At 51.9% G+C, this 18110-nt stretch overlaps 5 protein-coding genes across 5 annotated transcripts; 1 reads left to right on the top strand and 4 right to left on the bottom strand.

The window, feature by feature from the left end:
• Positions 1-1384: 1384 nt before the first annotated feature.
• Positions 1385-2992, top strand: N7498_003687 (putative C6 transcription factor; the record flags this gene model as incomplete). The annotated part of the gene is made up of 1 exon (XM_058450749.1): positions 1385-2992. The coding sequence occupies one exon, from the start codon at positions 1385-1387 to the stop codon at positions 2990-2992; it is 1608 nt and encodes a 535-aa protein (XP_058310211.1).
• A 1381-nt stretch (positions 2993-4373) lies between these two features.
• N7498_003686 (ABC transporter permease/ATP-binding protein) lies at positions 4374-8578 on the bottom strand (the record flags this gene model as incomplete). Its single annotated transcript, XM_058450748.1, has 4 exons — positions 4374-5301; positions 5358-6781; positions 6876-7515; positions 7611-8578. 4 exons carry the CDS (start codon positions 8576-8578, stop codon positions 4374-4376), a joined length of 3960 nt encoding a protein of 1319 aa, XP_058310210.1.
• Positions 8579-9470: 892 nt separating this feature from the next.
• On the bottom strand, positions 9471-11228 carry N7498_003685 (flavin monoamine oxidase family protein; the record flags this gene model as incomplete). Its single annotated transcript, XM_058450747.1, has 3 exons — positions 9471-10890; positions 10986-11023; positions 11103-11228. The coding sequence occupies 3 exons, from the start codon at positions 11226-11228 to the stop codon at positions 9471-9473; spliced, it is 1584 nt and encodes a 527-aa protein (XP_058310209.1).
• An 808-nt stretch (positions 11229-12036) lies between these two features.
• On the bottom strand, positions 12037-12996 carry N7498_003684 (uncharacterized protein; the record flags this gene model as incomplete). The annotated part of the gene is made up of 1 exon (XM_058450746.1): positions 12037-12996. The coding sequence occupies one exon, from the start codon at positions 12994-12996 to the stop codon at positions 12037-12039; it is 960 nt and encodes a 319-aa protein (XP_058310208.1).
• Positions 12997-14439: 1443 nt separating this feature from the next.
• On the bottom strand, positions 14440-16497 carry N7498_003683 (T6SS phospholipase effector Tle1-like catalytic domain-containing protein; the record flags this gene model as incomplete). The annotated part of the gene is made up of 2 exons (XM_058450745.1): positions 14440-16320; positions 16369-16497. 2 exons carry the CDS (start codon positions 16495-16497, stop codon positions 14440-14442), a joined length of 2010 nt encoding a protein of 669 aa, XP_058310207.1.
• Positions 16498-18110: the final 1613 nt, after the last annotated feature.

Below are 18110 nucleotides of genomic sequence, written 5' to 3'. Positions count from 1 at the left end.
TGGCATGCTAAAAGTACTTGTATGTAGCGCACCTCTTATTTCTACGTAATTCGATATGATGCACCCATTTTCTCTATTTTTTTTTTTTTTTCCGAGCCGCACGCGGGATGAACGAGAGTATGAACTTCAAAATAGAGACAAAATAGCCGTCGTTCGGGCCAAAGGCCCTGTGCAAAGGGTCAGGAAAAATGATATACATAATGATTACTTGGCCTTGGTGCCTAATAATGATGAATTTCGCTGTTTACACTGGGTAATTTGAAACCCGAGAAGTCGTTCGTCGGTACAAGGTCACTGAAACTGCATGGAGGGAGATAGTTGCAAGTGCTATTTTTATGCAGTTTTCGAAGCATCTTCAAATGCAATGTCGATGAGCGATTTCTCTTCTGATTCTGAATGTTTACAAAAATGTCTAAGCCCTTTCCCCCTACTACCGGTCTCCCACCCCTATGGGAACGAGCAGAAAAAGGACAGCGGTCTTAACTATGCCAGAGTACCTTCTATCCGCTATTATTGGCTAGTTCTCAATTAGAGCCCCACCTACTTTACCACGTCAAATATCCTCTCCTTCTTTTTATATTTTTATATTGCATTCCTACATTTTGACTCTGTTAAATTCTGTATTTGCTTTTAGTTCATCCATTATGACCAGCACGATAATAAACGACAAATCAGTTAATCTTCGGCCGCTGGTTCTTGTGAAATGTAGGTAGATATCACGCAAGTAGGTCTTGGCGTCGGAGATATCGGATTACACACTAAGCACCGAGCCACTTCACTACGCGCATTTCACCGAGCGAGCTCGCGAGTTCTTACCCTAAACTACACTCGAGAAATATCGGTAAATGCGGGGCCAACAGCATCTGCAAGATGCAGTTGTCAACGAAAAGTCCAGAAAGCGGCATCCGAAAACGCCGGCGCCCGGCTCATTCTTGCGTTGAGTGTCGCCGTCGCAAGGTCCGATGCGACCGAGCCAACCCTTGCAGCCAGTGTGTCGCGCATAATGCCCCATCATGCACGTTCACAGACAACAGACGCGCCACATCCGACCATGATTTGCTCGAAATTCAAGTCAATAAGCAGCAGGAACAAAGAACGCCGAGAATCCCTGACGGACCCCTCTCTGGCAATATCTCTCCACCTACTCCTGCTCCGTCTGGCCAAATCCATGGCACCCAATCTAAGACTCGAGTTTTTGGACAGGGCCATTGGATGAGTACAATGCACATGGTAAGTTATGATCTCTTCCTGATCCGTATCGTCGGCCCCTTGTTGACAGCCCACCAAGACCTCCGAATTGTCCATTCTAGGGCAAGCCATGGCATATCAAAGTACACTGTTTCAACACCCGATCGATGCAAATCGGGGGCCTATTTCGCGAAAGATGGCAAAATGTAAAGAGCTGGCCCGAGAAATCAAGAAGCAACGCCCGTACAGACGGAGTCTTCCTGCTGAAATTCACCGCTCATTCCCCGAACGCCAAGTCATAGACGATCTCGTTCAGCTGTACTTTGCAACCTTTGAGTCATGCTATCGTATTCTCCATCGCTCCTCGTTCCAAGCGGACTATGAGCGCTATATCGATAAACTGGAAAGCGCAAAGAGTTCCTTCATTGTGGAGCTTCTTCTCATAATTTCCGCTGCTGGTCCGTTGCACACCCATGGCGATACTCGCCGTGGGCTGGCTGAAAAGAGTATTTCTTGGATCTATATCGCCCAAACATGGCTCTCCGCACCATTGGAGAAAGACCGCTTGACGTTAAAAGGCATTCAGATATATTGCCTATTGCTCCTTTCCCGACAGGTAAACCGAATAGGAGCAGACATAGTCTGGGTCTCCGCGGGATCACTAATGAGGATGGCCATGCAGATGGGCCTGCATCAAGATCCGAATTATCTGGGTGATATGGACTTTCGAGAAAAAGAGATTCGAAGAAGATTATGGTATACCATCCTTGAGATGAATATTCAGGCGGCTTTGGACTCGGGCATGGCCCCGATGATTACGGAGAGCGATTATAACACTATGCCGCCATCTGGAATAGAAGATGCCGACCTAGATTCTGCAGTGAGCGAAGACCGGGAAAATTCATCTTCGAACTCGACTCGGCAGTCAATTCAGGGCGTGTTGGCCTGTTCTTTCTCTCTAAGACTCAGAGCCACCAGAGTCATCAACAGTTTACAGGAAGAACCCTCATATCACTCTGTTTTGGACCTTGGAAATGAGCTAGCGTCGGGCTGTCGCGAGGCTGCGGTCGAGATCTCTCGCAATTCCTCGGACGAGCATATGTCGTTGGGAAGCCAATTTGCATATAGCTTTTGCAGTCATCTCCTGAGTCGGTTCCTTCTTTGTCTTCACTACAAGTACGCGATACAGGCGACACGAAACCCAGTCTATGCGCACTCACATAAAGTGTGTCTTGAGGTTGCCCTGGATTTGATATCGCTCCTCGACGATGATCTCTACAGCCGGCTGCTGGTCAATGGAAGTGGTATGTTTCGGGACATCATCACACGTGGTGCAGTGATGATTTACCTGGAATTGCACAAAAGTCATGAGTCGGATATTTCAATTCTGGCCAAGAGAAGAAATCGCGCCCGACAAGAGCCATTACTTAAAGATGCTCATCGAATTGTTCGATATGCAAAGGAGCGGATGTGCCAAGGAGAAACAAACGTGAAAGGGTACTTGTTTCTGAGGATAGCAACGGCTCAAGCTGGGGCTGTGCTTGATGGTTTACCGGTCGAACAAGCTATGGAGAACGCAGCCCTCGAAAGCCTAGATGAATGCGAGTCTATTCTGGGCAACATGTCGACAAATCTAAGCAGTAATGGCGACGACAGTAATCCCGAGGCTTGGAGGCAGGACGAAATAATGTGCACTCCTACAGCCTTCGACGTTGGCCTAGGTTTTTGGGATGACGACAATTTCAGCTTTGATCTCTCGGACCCATCAATGTTTCAGAATTTGACAGATCCGTCATTTTTCTAGCATGGAGGAGAGAAAGCATCAAGTCCGTCGATATTATAGCCCGCAGATTGTTTGTTTTGGTCCGCACCATGACATTCCCGTTTCATGCTAGCTCTACGGTGAAGAATGTATTCTTAGGACCCTGTAGATTCATGCATGTAAAGCAAAGGAATAATCAACGCGATACGAGCTTTTCGTGAAATTGCTGAAGAGGTTTTGTACTGTACTGAGGGAAGGCTAACATTAGACTAGCATATTTCGAGACAGGGCTCGGGAATCAATCCGAAAGAATATGCTACAGCAGTAGAGCTAGTGTAATACATGTACTATGTAATCTATTCCCGAAATAGCAGTAGGGTGTTCAGATGGTAGTATTAGGATGTTGATCTATCAAAGTTCTGGTTCACTAGTTCACTAGTGCACTGGTACACTGCGCCCAGTGAGGCCTGGCCACTTTCTGCTTTCCAAATGCGGCTAGTTTGCGTTAGCTCGTCGGCCTGCTGTAGCAGTCGCTGGAGTAGGTCCCCACAGAGGCCATTGATTGACCACACTCTTCCTCCGAAGTTCAGCCTCGTGTGATATGAAACAAATCAGGCAATAGGGGAGGAAGAAATTGCGTAAGAGGGTGCAACCTGGCGAGCAGGCCGTGTGGGGACACGAAACGTATGGGTCCAGGGTTCTTTTGGCCCCCGCGTCTCGAGCGGCTCTTGAGAACGAGGCTCGTTCTTTCTATGGCCCTATAGGCAGTGTGCCTTCAGGCGGCTCCCAGAGGAAGTACAGGAGTCCGGTCGGCGCTGTGATGGAGTCACCCTGAACATCGGGTGGCCATCCAGACAACAGGGATTATCATGTCTCAACGGTGCCAGCTTGACCCTTTGCGCTGGTGGGGAGCTCGCAATCATCACATAAATTCTCACATACTAGCCGTGCCACATATGGACACTCTGTAAAGGAGCCCCCATCTGCAGGGATTTCTTGCTTCGCGTATATTTGATCTCATATCTCGAGTTCCAGATTCTCATGGGATTAGACTGCCTCCCGAATTAAAGCCAGCCAATAACTGCAAAAGATGTTTGGCACTATCCGATACGACAAGGACACTGCTAGTCGTGAGCATGTGGAGGTCCCAAGAGCCGATGGCGTTGAGGCCAGAGGTTATACCCCCGATTTCCTACGTGGAGAATATCTTTGACGCAGTCCGCGATACGCAGGCAGCCTACCACTACTCAAAGGCCCCGTCTCAGCCAGCCCGTCTTAACAAGAAATTTCAAGAGAAACGGGCAGGACGGGCCTCGCTACCAGCAGGTAATCTGTAAAAGAAACAAGAGTATCATTGATAGTCACTACCCGACCGCACGTTGTCTCAGAACCGCCAAAGATTCGGGGCCCCCAGGTAGAACATTCACAATCCGCCCAAATTCTGCAAGCCGACAAGCTCAAAGTATGCCGACCGCTTCTGCATCAACTCAGAATGAGTTCCATACTCGATGATGCGGCCTTGGTTGAAGACATAGATCATGTCTGCCTTTTGCACCGTACTGAGACGATGCGCCACGGCGATCGTCGTGCGGCCTTTAGCTGCGTTATCCAGAGCAGCTTGCACGAGATTTTCAGACTCTGAATCGAGAGCAGAAGTGGCCTCATCCAGCAAAAGGATTCTGGGGTTGCGGAGCAATGCTCTAGCTATTGCAACACGTTGCTTCTGGCCACCTGACAGCATGCTGCCCTTACTACCAACGAGGGTGTCGAAACCGCTTGGCAGACTGATGATGAAATCGTAGATGTTTGCGTTCTTGCAGCATAGCACTATTTCGTCTTCCGAAACGTCCTCGCGGTCCGTACCTAGCAAAATATTCTCGCGGATGGTACCTTGGTAGAGCGTTGGCTCTTGGCTGACAAGTGCGAGATGGGAGCGGTAGTTGTTGATGTTGAATGACGAGATTTCCTTGCCGTCGACATAGATACCGCCGAGGACCGGATCATAGAATCTCTCCAGGAGGGCAATTGCAGTGGACTTGCCACATCCACTAGCTCCGACGAACGCAACGTACTGCCCGGGCTTGACGTGCAGATTGAGACCTCGCAGAACGGGCTGATCTGGGCGCGTCGGGTACCTGAAATGCACGTCTCTGAACTCGACGTGGCCTTCTATACTCTGGACCATTTCGCCATCTCGACTCCAGCTATCGATTTCCGGCGTCCGGTCGAAGAGAGCCTTGAGGCTAGCAGCAGCGTGCCTGGCTTTGGCAATATCCGGTGCATAGCTGAACATGGTTCCTGCAGACTGCGCCCCGAAGATGACTACGCTGAAACACAGGAAGAATTGGAACCTGAATATAAGTTAGAGCTAATATGGCGTCTGTTCGGGGAATTGTCATCTACCCACATGGAATATTCGTTTCTGCCGAACAAGGTACCTCCATACCAACAGCCGAGAGCCATGCAAAGAAATTGAAGTGATTGAGATGCCGCGTAAAGAACGGATGACTTGAGAATAGACAACAATAACCTGCGGCCTTGCGAGAGGAGCTGTTCGTGGTAGTGATTGCAAACATCGGCCTCGCGGGTCAAGGAAGCCACGGTTCGGATGGCTGAAGTGGCCTCGCAGGCATAACTTGCAGAATGTTCGTAGGCCTTCTTCTTCTCCTTCTCGAGTCGGACCAGCATGGCCAAACGGAAGTACCCACAAGCGAGAAGGAGGGGGATGGTGGACATACACACTAGACCAAGCTTCCACCCTACGGCCAGACCAATGGCGCAGGAGGCAACTAAGGTGGTGATCAGCATGAGAATCGTCATAAGAGTAGTCCCAGACAGCCCAGCCAGGTGGGAGGTCTCAGTTGACAGGAATGAAGTGAGAGCACCCGAGGAACGTTTGTCGAAGAAGGCAATGTCTTGCCGGAGTATATATCGAAATGCTCGGTCGCGAACCCGATGAGTAAGTCGCTCTGAGCAGTAAGAGAACACAATACCCTGAGAGATGAGAGCGAGCAGCTGTACAAAGGCGAGCATCACATACATAACGGACCAGAAATTGGCCTGTCGCCGTATCTCAGAGCTCTCTGAAAGAGGAAGCGAAAGGGCTGTAATGCACTTGGAGAAGAAGACAGATTGTGTTGGATTACCGCCACCGGAAACGGCCGAGAGTGAAAGTCCAAAGACCATATATTTCCATTCTTGTTTGTTTAAACCAGCAACAAACCGTATCAGCGTAAACAAAGTATAGTTGTCGGCAATGTCCTCTTGTCCCTTCTTCGCAAGTGCCGTTCTCGATGCGGTCCTGTCTGATCGTGTCTTGTCCACCTGATGGTCATCAGGGTCTTCTTGATACTCTTTGTCTGAGCTGTAGCGTTTCTCATTGAATTCGGGTCGCCGTGAATCGTAATCGGTTTCATGCATTATGAGATCTTCATTTTGGTTTCCAAACTCTTGCTTGGTCGCGATTCGCTGAGCCTCGGCCAAGTTGTAGTAAGCCCCTTTCTTCTGGAGAAGGTCATCGTGGGTGCCCTGTTCGACAATACGTCCGTGGGACATAACCACAATATTGTCCGCATTCTTGATAGTAGACAGTCGGTGAGCAATGATCACGGTGGTCCGTCCCTGGGTGGCTTTGTCCAGTGCGGCTTGCACAACTCCCTCGCTTTTTGTGTCGAGTGCGGATGTTGCTTCATCAAGTAGCAGGATCTTAGGATCGCTGACCACGGCCCTAGCAATGGCAATGCGTTGTTTCTGACCTCCCGAGAGAAGGAACCCTCGTTCGCCAATGTCCGTTTCGTAGCCCTCGGGAAGGGAGGTGATGAAGTCGTGGGCCTGAAAAGCAACCAAGTCAGAACATCGTATCGTATATAGTACGAGCAGAGAGGGTGTGTCTGAGGCAGGGCATCATGGAATTTGCCTTACTTACGTTTGCCATCCGAGCAGCACGTTCGACCAGCTCACAAATTGCTTTTTCGGACTCATGCTCGTGCGCTGTTCCGATCAAACCGTGCTTGATATTGCCAAATATCGTAGTAGCGAATAAGGTAGGCTCTTGGCTCACCAGAGAAATTTGTTGTCGCAACCAGCGTAAATTCAGATCTTTGATATCATGACCGTCGATGTGGACGCATCCACCGACAGGATCGTAGAAACGCTCAACCAGCCCGATGATAGTGCTTTTCCCAGAGCCTGAAGCCCCAACAAGCGCAGTAGTCTTGCCCGCAGGGATCAGTAAGCTCACATCATCCATCACAACAACTTCGGGGCGGGAAGGGTAAATGTGTCTGATATTTTTGAGTTCTACACTTCCTTGCAGTTCCTCCAGCATCTGCCCCTCGGTCGATAAAGGGTCGAGAGGAGAGACACGATCAATGGTTGCGTAGATCTTGTTGGCCGCGGCGACCGCTGATGTGATGGCCTGGATATTCGGTGTAATATTCCCGAGGGCAAAAGCCCCCATCATGATGGCCATTTGAATAGTGAGGATTTGCGCTAATCCAACAGACCCATCCACCAGGAAGCGGGAGCCCATCCAGAAAGACAGTCCATAGTTGAGGTAGATGTACCTAGAAAAAGGCAAGGTCAGAATACTGGGATGTTTGAGGTAATTTAAGAGACTGCCATTTGGACGGCTAGATGTTGTGCCACTCGGTGTACTTACAGAAAGAGAAAACCAAACATTGAGCTGGTGATGGACTTGAGCTTGAACCCGGACTTCTCTGCTTGGACGAGATACTCATCATATCGTCGAGCCAGCTTCTCTTGGGTATTGAACGCAGTCGCATTTCGGATCGAGCTGATGACCTCTTCCACAACCGTTCCTCCTTCAGCAAAATGGCCGAGGTATTTCTTGCTGAGCTTGGCGACAAACGAGCCCACGGCGCCCAATGTAACAACAATGGCAGCGACAGTAGAACACAGAATCAGCGTCAGCTTCCAGTATCTGACGAAACCAATCACGAACGCGGTCACAAAGGTGGCGACGGCCGTCAAGGTCAATCCCACTTTCTCTGAGATACCTTCCTGGACAAGATTGGTGTCTGCTGTGATGCGTGTGGTGATCTCACCCGCACCGAGCTTGTCGAAAAAAGCAATATTCTGCCTCAGAATGGCGGCCAAGAACTGCTGTCTGATCTTTGCTGTGATGTGTTCACCAGCGTACACGAAACCGACCGTGGCCAAGTACACCATCACAAACTCACCAATAGCGAGGTAGAGGAAATACAAAGAGAATCTGGCAAGCTCACTGGTGAATTGGCTGTCAGATATGTCGCCCAGTACAAAGCTGCGGAAGGTGCCTGCAAGACCTCCAAACAGGACGGTCATCAGAGGCATGAGTGCACCGCCGATGATTGCTGCGAGCGAGGCGATGACCAGGATGATCATGTCATTCCGTGTTGCATAACGATACAGCTTCATGTAATTGACATTGGTGGCGGGCAGATCCAACTGTCTCTTGAGGATGACCCTCTCGTGCTCAGGCAGATGCTTGAACGGATCATCATCTTCCTCCTTTCTATCTGCATCAGCTGCCGCTGAGCCGACTGGGTTCAAGGGAGGGTTGGCGGGCGTGGCGTCTTGGATTGCCTGGACAGGCGCTTGCTGGTTTCCAAGGTCGCAGCTCGGCATGGTGAGCTAGTCCAGCAATCATTCAAGGAGGCAGTGGCAGTCAGTTATGTTGATCACGTCTGCCAGGAATGGAGTGAGGATGAAGCGAGAGGATCGTTGGAATATACAGCTGCCTTTTGTGAGGCGAGGTTGAGCCGCATGCTCGCGTTTTGTTTACGCCCCTGAGTGCCCCTGCCAACGCGTTTTCCTGTTTAAGATTAGTGGAGGCGACATGGATATGGGATGTACAGGAGCCTGTGTAAGATTGTTGTATTGCAAGGTTGTCTGCGCACCATGTGGGTCACGAACCAGTCTTATAAATACAGGGTCTAATTGCTGTAACCCTAATGCATGATTAGCGTGTATTAGGGTGATAGAACATTATGTACCATCTCTAAAAGGGCCTAGCGAGTCAATGTGGGGGTTCGGAACTTACCGAATCAGGCAATCCCTGATTCTTCCCTTCACGCTGTCCATTAAGCTTCCTGACAAGTAAGGCCCCCATGGCTTGCGAGATGCCATTTGGTCGCAAAGATAGAATCCTGGCGCACGTTCGTCTGGTTCATTTGACTATACCACTCAGCGATGGCGCATTGTCTTCCTATTCATGTACTTGAATGCCTCTGGTGTATTTGGCTCTGCTTTCATTCCCTAGCAGTTCTCATTTGCCATTCATTGACCTTTGCCTTTTTCCCCTCTACTCTTTTTTGAGCTGTTAAGCTTTGGCATAATATAGGATCATTTCCACACACAACACCTGCAAGTCGCAGGTGTATTCGACTTTGAAAGATCCCCTTCTGGGAATGCTGAATATCAGGTTGCAGTAGAACCATAGGATCTCACAATCGCGATTTATATTCAGTATGTCTATTGAAGATACATTTTACCTATATACAGCCAATATCTATAAATCCTATTTCCTACCAGCAGAAGGCAAAGAATCGTCCCTCACACCATTGGCCCCAGCACTTCCAAGCCCCAGTTTCTGACAAACCTGCATTGCGGCCCTCTCCCCGCTCCAATAAGCCCCAGTAGTCGTCCCAAGCGCCACAAACGGTGCCGTATGCTCACCCGCAAACCATAACCCGCGTCCCTCGCCCACGCCCACACAAGACCGTAGCGCCTCGATATCTTTATCCGCCTGCGTCAGCCCGACCTGGAAATTACAGTATGACCCGTTCCCTGCGTAGGGGTCTGTTTGCCAGCGTGTTGCTAGGATCTCGCTGGGTACGCAGTCTGGAGAGGTGGGGTTGTAGCCTGGGAGCCGGGCGTAGAATGGTTTTAGGAAATCAATGAGTGTGTTTTTGTATTCTGGTGATGAGGGGTCGAGGTTTGCGATTTTGGACACGATGTATGTGGAGCATGGCCCGTAGGTGTAGAATAGAAGGGTTGGTTGGGCGGTTTTGTCCGGGAGAGAGGCGAGAGAGAGGCATTCTTGATTCCATTCGATTCCATGGGGGTAGTCTGTGTAGGATGGTTCGAGGAATTGGGCGAAGACGGGGCTTTTGGTCGCTTGTGAGGATCCATTAGTGTTGTCATTGGTCGTGTCGTGCCAGAATGCTCGTGGGAAGGTGACATATGCTTTTTCCAGGCGTCCGTAGGAGATGCTGTTGATGGCCTGGAGAAGTCGGTCTGGGAGTGGTGGGATGAATGCGTCCGTATTGCGCTTGAGCCAGCCGAGTGGGCAAGTCACGACTACTTCGTCGAAGGTGTATTGTTCTCCCGCGGCGGTAGACAAGGTAACTTGGTGCTGGCCTGGGTCGGAGCTGTCTCGTGGTGGTGCTTCGATGCGTACAACGGGCCGATTGAGTTGGATATCGACGTGCGTCTGTGCTGACTTGGCAACATGCGCTAAGATGCGCTTGTAGGTAGAAGCCACAAAATAATTGTCTATAAAGATGTTAGCAGATTCATCACATTGATAGAGTATAAGGCAGTACTCGCTTCCATCAACGCATTCCTCCAGACGGAAGAACTTGAGACTCTGTCGCTCAATGGGATCGCCCACATACGCGCCCCAAAGCCTACAAGAATCCAAACACATCTGCTTCTCCGTCTGCGAGAACTGTGTCTGCTCCAGCTTTTCTTGGAAATAGTCGTACAGACTTCGCTCCGGCGGGATGATGTCCCCGTGGGCGTTGCTGTACTCAAAAGCCTCTCCGACGGTAGTCCACATGAACTCGGAGATTTTGGACGCAACCTCCTCAGACACAAGCTGCCCATCGCGCGAGATGAGGATGTTGTGGCCCTCCGGGTCATGGACTACAGTCTCCGTGGCGTGGGCAATCGTCAAGATCGGATTCTCGCCCGTGCCGTGGATCCAATTCGGTCCGCTAATAAACGCAGTCAGCCTTGCACTTCTAAAGCTGTGGTAGAATCCAAAGGTAAAGATCGTAACGAAAGGAAAAAGTGAGATGGTTGTACATACAGGTCAACCAAATGGCCTCCCAACTCGTCTTGATGCACCTAATCGCAACGATATTAGTCCCGTTCAATTCACCATGAAAAGCATTTAACCGTCCAAGAGAAGTGAATAAGGACGTACCCTCCCACCAACGCGATCCCTAGCTTCCAGAATGGTCACTCTGGCACCATTCTGAACAAGAATATCGGCACAACGCAGGCCCGAGAGGCCCGCCCCAATGACCCCGACGTGGGGCTTAGAAGCCATGGTACTGAAATGACGACTCGTATAGTGAACCGGAAAGACAAAAAAACCCTTGCGTGCGTATCCGAGCACGTTGCTGAACATGAATCCCAGCCGGTGAAAAGTTGACGAGGGGATCCCACGATTGGTGTCATTGATAGGAGGCGGAGGCCCAAGTGCCCGGATGATTGGCTATCGTTCGATCTATGGGGCGCTCTTGGCAGTCGTCTGACCTGGCCATTTACGGGTTCGTATTGATTCGATGCGATCGCTGATCCCCTCGATCATACGGACAGGGCTAGCGTCTATGCAGGAACTATGCAAGGCGTGCCTGGGATGGCAATTCATTTGATTTCAAGCCTTACAGACTCGAGACAAAAGCGAAAGCAGAAGCATCAGATCCATCGGGATGATGGTATCGCGGACAGAAACTAAAGGGATTATGCTCAGCATAATCAATGGGAAAGCCATGCGCCTAATCAACCCTCCAGCGGGCCGAGTACAAAGTAGAGCGCCACCCGCCCAAAAGAAATCAAAATCAAAAAAAAAAAAACTCCCTTTGGTGATGTCGCGTTGCAAAGATAGATGTTGAGGATATGTACGTATCGAATACAATGGAAGGAAGGGTATCAAGTAGGCGAGGGACTCGCGCAAAGGTGACGCGGTACAAGATATAGCCAAACCCAGTGGAGATCAACTCCAGCTGGGGAGGCGGGTGCTCATAAATGAGCATGATGATTCGAAGCGCAGTAGTGAGCCGGAACAGGTTGAAGGATTGTGACGGTGTCTGGAAGATTGGATACGGGTGCGCTTGGATGTACGAAGTCACCCATCAATCTTCCCAGATGGTCTCCAAGTCAAGATCCTGCCGTCGCTCGGCACCGCACACACTCCATCGTTTGCGCTTCTCGCTGCGTGGGGCATATGCATTGGATCCGCCGCGCATCGTGTTGAAGGCAGTAGACGGAGACGTATCGGAAGCTCCGCGGCGGCGGTTTGTGTTGCCCGCGGCATCGGCGGCATCGGCTGCAGCCTTGAGCTCAGCGATGCGATCGTCTTCAAAAGCATCCTCCTCCTCTTCGTCAGGAATATCGGGAATAGTTTCCAGCGACGAAATGCTGGGGCTCCGAGATCGAAGACTGGTCGGGGTAGAGGGCATGGATGAAGTGGAAGACGTTGAAAGGTTCGGGTACGACTCGTTGTACTTGCCGCCGAGCAAGGGCGAGGAATGGTAAGAGGGAGGACTGCTGATGGGTTGCTGGAAGTGGAGGGGAGAGATTGAGCGTATGCGCCCGACACGGGGGAAGGTCTGCGGCATGAGCACCGGCGAGGACCCGGGCTGCGATGTGGGTGACCGCGGGGTAGTCTCAAGCTCTGCGTTCTCAGAAATGGTCTCGGAGATGTTGAGCGAACCCAGACGAGTCTCGATGTGATCGTCGGCGCGCATCTGCAAGGGCATTATGATCCGCTTTGCGCCATCCACGGAGGGTGCAGGAACCCCGCGGCCATTGACGAAGATATATCTTCCCCGGGAGTCCATCCCAGGGGAAGAATAGGCGCGCGTCATCGATGGCATGCCGGGTATTCCAACCAGTGATCGAGAGCGAAGATGCGATCGGGCCAAAGGGGATCGGGTCCGAGGGGGAGCCGGTGGCTCGGGGGAGAGGGACGAAGTTATCATGACGTCCTCTTTTCCCACTCGATCCGTAGCACTTCCGGAGCTGTATCCAGAGCGATCACTGGAATCAGATCGAGGAGAGCGCATGAGCTCAGGTCGTTGTGACCCGTCCATGGGTGTGACCGAGGCGATCAGGTACGGGAAAAGGGGGGGAGGGGGGCCGATGGTGATGAAGGGAGAAGGAGGTGAAGACGTTACGGGCGCATAATGTTAAAAGGCAGGGGCGAGAACAATAAAACCTTGGACCGGCCAAGCTTTGAGAAGCAACAGTGTCGGGGAAAGAGAAAGACGAACTGTGAAAAAAGGATGAGGCACATGAAAACTGCGCGGCAAGGCCCAGACCGTGGACCCTGCCCTGCGTAAGATCGGCTTCTATACTCTTTCAGGTAGGTCAGGTATACGAGGCAGATTTTTCATCCTTTCTTGTCTACAGAGGTCCCCGATAAGATCCCTAGTTGATTGAAGTTTCTCTTGCACTTCGCGGAGCACCGAGTGGTCATCCACGGGTTTGCCACGGAGATAACACTTTCCCCTTCGGCAGTCATCGCACCGTTACATTGCGTTTATTTGGAACCTCTCATCCTCATCGTTCGGGATTTGCCTTGGTTCACAGGAGCACAATTCACCCCTACTTGAAACCATGTATCTACAGGCTACGATGACTATGATTGGACTCGGCGCAGGCGCTCTTTGAGATTTCTTGGCAGGTATCGCAGATCCATGGTCTATAACATGCAGTATATCATATAGTCCGCTCTGGCCAAACCCTGTGTCTCGGCATGTTTGCCCAGACTATGAGGCTCTGAACCCTGGAACCGACCACCGCTCAGGAAGTCAAAGTGCGAAGCCAAGAGTGAAGAATGACATTCCCAGGACCGAGGCGGTTGTCCTACACCTTTTACCTCGGGGAATTTACCGTGAATCATCACCAAGCACGATGTAGGGAAAGCCTGGTCTCCTTCGAATAGACTGCGGAATATCACACGGAGCCCTTGGATGTTTCCGTTATAGACCATATTCTGGCTTCTCTTTCTAAAGATAGAGCAGACTCGAGCGTCATCCAATTCCCTCCACCGCACTCGAACTACATAGCCAAGCTTTTCACCGAAGAACCCTGGATCGCAATCTGAAACCTCCACAACGGCGCTGCCGGGAGCGGAGCAAATATCTATCGAGACCTCATCAATCCATGGCTCACTCCCGGCCGGCCAAGACACTGGCCAAGACTGGCCCTTGTTCTCGGCTGCAGATGTAGCCTCCTTCCCTTTACATTCTTATCGCTCTCCCCGAGCCTCGCAACGCACACGGTGGGCCCGACGTGCATACAAACTCCTGGCTGATTCGTCCACGCGGCCAAAGCACGCAAGAACGGGCGCAGCAGTTTCGATCCAGACCACGGCGTTCTAGACAGCTCCAGACTCTGGAAATTTCACATGGTACATTTGACTAAATGGAATATAGCTGGCAGTACACAGGAGAGTATTCGTGGTACAGGAGGTATAGGTTCTAGGTATTAGGAAGAGACAACCCAAAAAAGAAAATCATCGAACAGGCACACTAGTGGTGATGCGACTGCTCATCCTTGCACTTACTCGCAACGCTCCTTCGGACGTACGTCTCGCGCACTGCGTCGCCCTCGTTCTTGAGGACTACCCAGTCGCCCATGCCGTACTCCGCCGGCGCGATGCGTACTCCGCGACCACCGCCTCCGACGATGACGTTGCCGGGGCGGTACTTAGCGTTCGCCTTCATACGTCTAATGGCGGAGACGTGGATTTCCGCATCGAGCGGGACGTCACGGACCTCACCGCGAGGAAGAGGCCAGCGAATCGGCTTCCATTGTCCATCGGCCTGGAGATCCATGCGGCGGAAGGGAAGCCACTCCATGATCCGCCAGGAGATGACGGATCCCATAGGCAGGCCTTGATTGAACTCCAGGCAGTCGTGCAGGAGACCCTTGGTGCTGGATGTGTGTAGAGCATGCCAGAAGTCGCGACTAGCAGCCGAGCGCTGCTTGTCGTCCGGAGCCTCGCGGTAGGCATCCGGATCGTCCTTTTCGTTGTGCTTCTCGCGACCGATCTGGCTAGGCCGACGAGCGGCAATCTCCTCCTGGATGGGGGTGTAGTCACCATCGTACTCCTCCAGACATTGGAACTGTTTCATCTTGCGCTCGTCCAGCTCCAGGCCGGCTTTTTGGGCTTCTTGCACCATCCACACCAGCGGCGCGTGGCTCAGCGCCCACATCTCGCCGCCGTCTAGCTTCCAACCACCGCCGATGTCTGCGTGGCAGCCCGGGAACCAGATCTCGTGGATATCTTGGTCCTCTTCGTCGAGGTAGTCGTCGCCGGCGTTGCTGGGAACTTGGATGGAGATGTTGCCGGAGTGCCCGCTGTGGACGGACATGTTGTCGTCTGAAGCGCCAGCAGCGCCGCTGGGAACGGCGAGATTAATGCTCCGATTGGGAGACGGGCCACGGTATCGGTTTTGCTTCTCAGGTCCATAGTTGCCTTCGCTTCCTTGGTGAGAGGATCCCTCGTGAGGGATGCGGTAGTATGTTTCGCCTACGCCAGGACCCCATCCGAATTCTTCGAGGGTCTTGTCCGCCTCAGACAACTCTTTGTTCTTGGTCTGGCCATTCTGGGCGTTGTCATTCACCTGAATGGACGGCAAGGCAGGGTTCTGGGTCTGGGCAGCTTGTCCATCCTGGGGGCGGAGGTGCAGGTGGTGCTGAGCATCCACATGGCGCGCCAGATGGTTCTCCAGACGGTGCGGGGGGAAATGAGGACGGTGATGCTTGTGCTTCATGTCGTGAGGACGTTTGCCGGAGATCAAATCCTGACGGAACTTGGCACGGCGCTCGTCAATGCCAACCGCGTGCCGAATCACAAGAGCGGAACTGCGCGCGGTATAAGGGAACTTACTGCGCTGCATCCAAGCATTCTCGAACCGGGGAACACTGTTGACGGTATCGAAGAGACCCATAAACCGAATGCGCGAGATGGGACGACTAAAGGTTTCACGGAAGGCCTTCATATATTCGAACAGCTTCTTTTTCTCTTCCTGGGTTTCTTCCGAGTCGCCCGCGCGCTGCTGCCACTTGGCAAAGGTCTTCCAGGCGAAACGGATCAACTCCTCGTTTCCGGCTTCGAGCAAGCCGATATAGTCCAGCATCTCCGCCAGGAAACGCGCAATGTAGGCGCCGCGACTGAAGCCGATGAAGAAGATCTGGTCACCCGGGGAGTAGTATCGCATCAGGAATTTGTAGCCGCCCATTACGTGCTCGTCGAATGATGAGCCGATAGCAGAGTCCTTGGCCTTCTGGTACCAAGACTTGATGCGCTGTGTGCGACTATTGCTGGAGAGCGATTTGGAGGTCACATAGGTGCCGATTCCCGGCTGGTAGTAATGGTACTGGTGGCTCTTGCTGCGGTCCAGCATCTGTAACCTTGTGAGTATTCATACCCCGCGGAAGGGATCGCAACATACGCGAAAGATTTTCAAGACATTGCTATCGGACTCGTCGCCGGCAAACTTGTTGCCGGTGCCGTCGAAGCAGAGCACGAACTGCTTCGGGTTGGAATTCGGCTCTACGTGGTGGTGCAGGGGGTTCGCCATCTTTGCGAAAGTCTGTTCCCTCGCGACCTTCAAGGGGCATGCGGGCTTATACGAAAGAACTCGGACCCAAGGAAGCGGTTAATGCACAGAGGGTGAGCCAATGGTGACCAAGTGGAGGGAGCAATAAGAATCCATTCCAAACATGTCATCCGTCGGGACGATCAGATGGAAAAGATACGCCAGGATGCCTGTGGATCTCTTACATCCTCGGTATTGGGACGTTTCTTTTTTTTGCCCTCCCCCAAGATACGAAGAAGCTTCCCCCAAGGGCAGACTTGCCTTTGCTCAGGTTGTACAGAAAGCCACCACTCTCCAACGCGGACGCATGCCATCCAATGATGATCGCTCGGATCTCTTCGCTCTTTTACGATCTGGGCTGATCGTGACGCGGATTCTCACGAGGGGCTGGCGTAAGTGGGACGATCGATTACCTGAATAGGTACGAACAAGCATCTTTCCTAGGCACATCTCGCCCCGGAAACAATCACAGGTGCAGCTTTTTCTTTTTTTTTTTTTTTTTTTTTTTTTTTTTCCTTGTCCACCACACTTCCGTAGTGGTAACCTAGTCATTAGCCCCAGTACTGTAGATACGCAGGCCTGGCCTAAGAACTCACCGGTAAGACATGGGCTCGGAATATTTACGGACGATCAATCCCCTCGCCGAGCGCTGAGATCGCCTCACCAACGAGTTGGGCCCAGGGTGTTCGGCTTTCTCACAGAGACCCCCAGATCGAGACTAACCGGATCGAGGGCGGCGAACTCACGTCGTGGCTCGGGACCCACCTGTCGGCCGTCATCTGAAGATTCTTAGGTTGTGATGTCGTGGATTTCCTAAATCTGCGCTGTGACGCGGACCGAGGTTTACGCGAAAAGTTGTGTGACGTTGGGACCGCTTCAGCTACGGGCTATACGGAGTACATCTTCCAGAATGGTCCCCTTTTCCCGGAGGCGATGGCGATCTGGATCTGAAAAATCGCATAGAACGACTCCTAACAGGAGGTGATTTGTGTTTATGTTTGTGCTCACAGCTGTGGCATTGTGAAGCCGCGACGGGAGCGGCCCCAGACTGGCCGAGCCGTGGTTCTGCAGCGCAAAACCCGGTGGAGCTCCAAGCTCAATGCCAGGGCCGATCTCACCATCTCTCATCCTTATGCATCGTGCACTCATTCTTTTTCCACGACGAATCTTGGAATGAAAGTCGCATGAAGGACCCTGAGGGTGGAGGACCCGATAGATCAGGTTCTGATTGATTCCTGACGATGACTGGCCGCCCCGGTACCCAATAAGGATCGGTGTAATGCGATCCATGCTGCTGCGCGGCCCGTGAGCAGCCTGGCGCAATGGCGGTAGCGAGTGGGCGAACGGGTGGGTTCCGGGTCGATCGAGTAATTATGGTTCAGATGTAGCTGACCTGAAAGGGTAATGCCTAAGCTACAGGACGTGGTGCTGCTGCTGCTGCTGTTGCTGCTTCTCGGGGATGTATTCCCCTTACTCCCCGATGCCCTAAAATGTCAATGGTCGGTGGGTATGACAGCCCCCTCCATTATTTCTCTCTCCCAATCCGGTTCTCCGTGATCGACTGCCAGCCAGCCACCTGAAGCTCACTAAGTTTC

Source organism: Penicillium cinerascens (assembly GCF_028974065.1).
Source record: "Penicillium cinerascens strain IBT 15544 chromosome Unknown contig_24_segment0_segment0, whole genome shotgun sequence".
Taxonomy (NCBI): Eukaryota; Fungi; Ascomycota; class Eurotiomycetes; order Eurotiales; family Aspergillaceae; genus Penicillium; species Penicillium cinerascens.
This window is presented reverse-complemented; position numbering and strand designations above follow the sequence as displayed.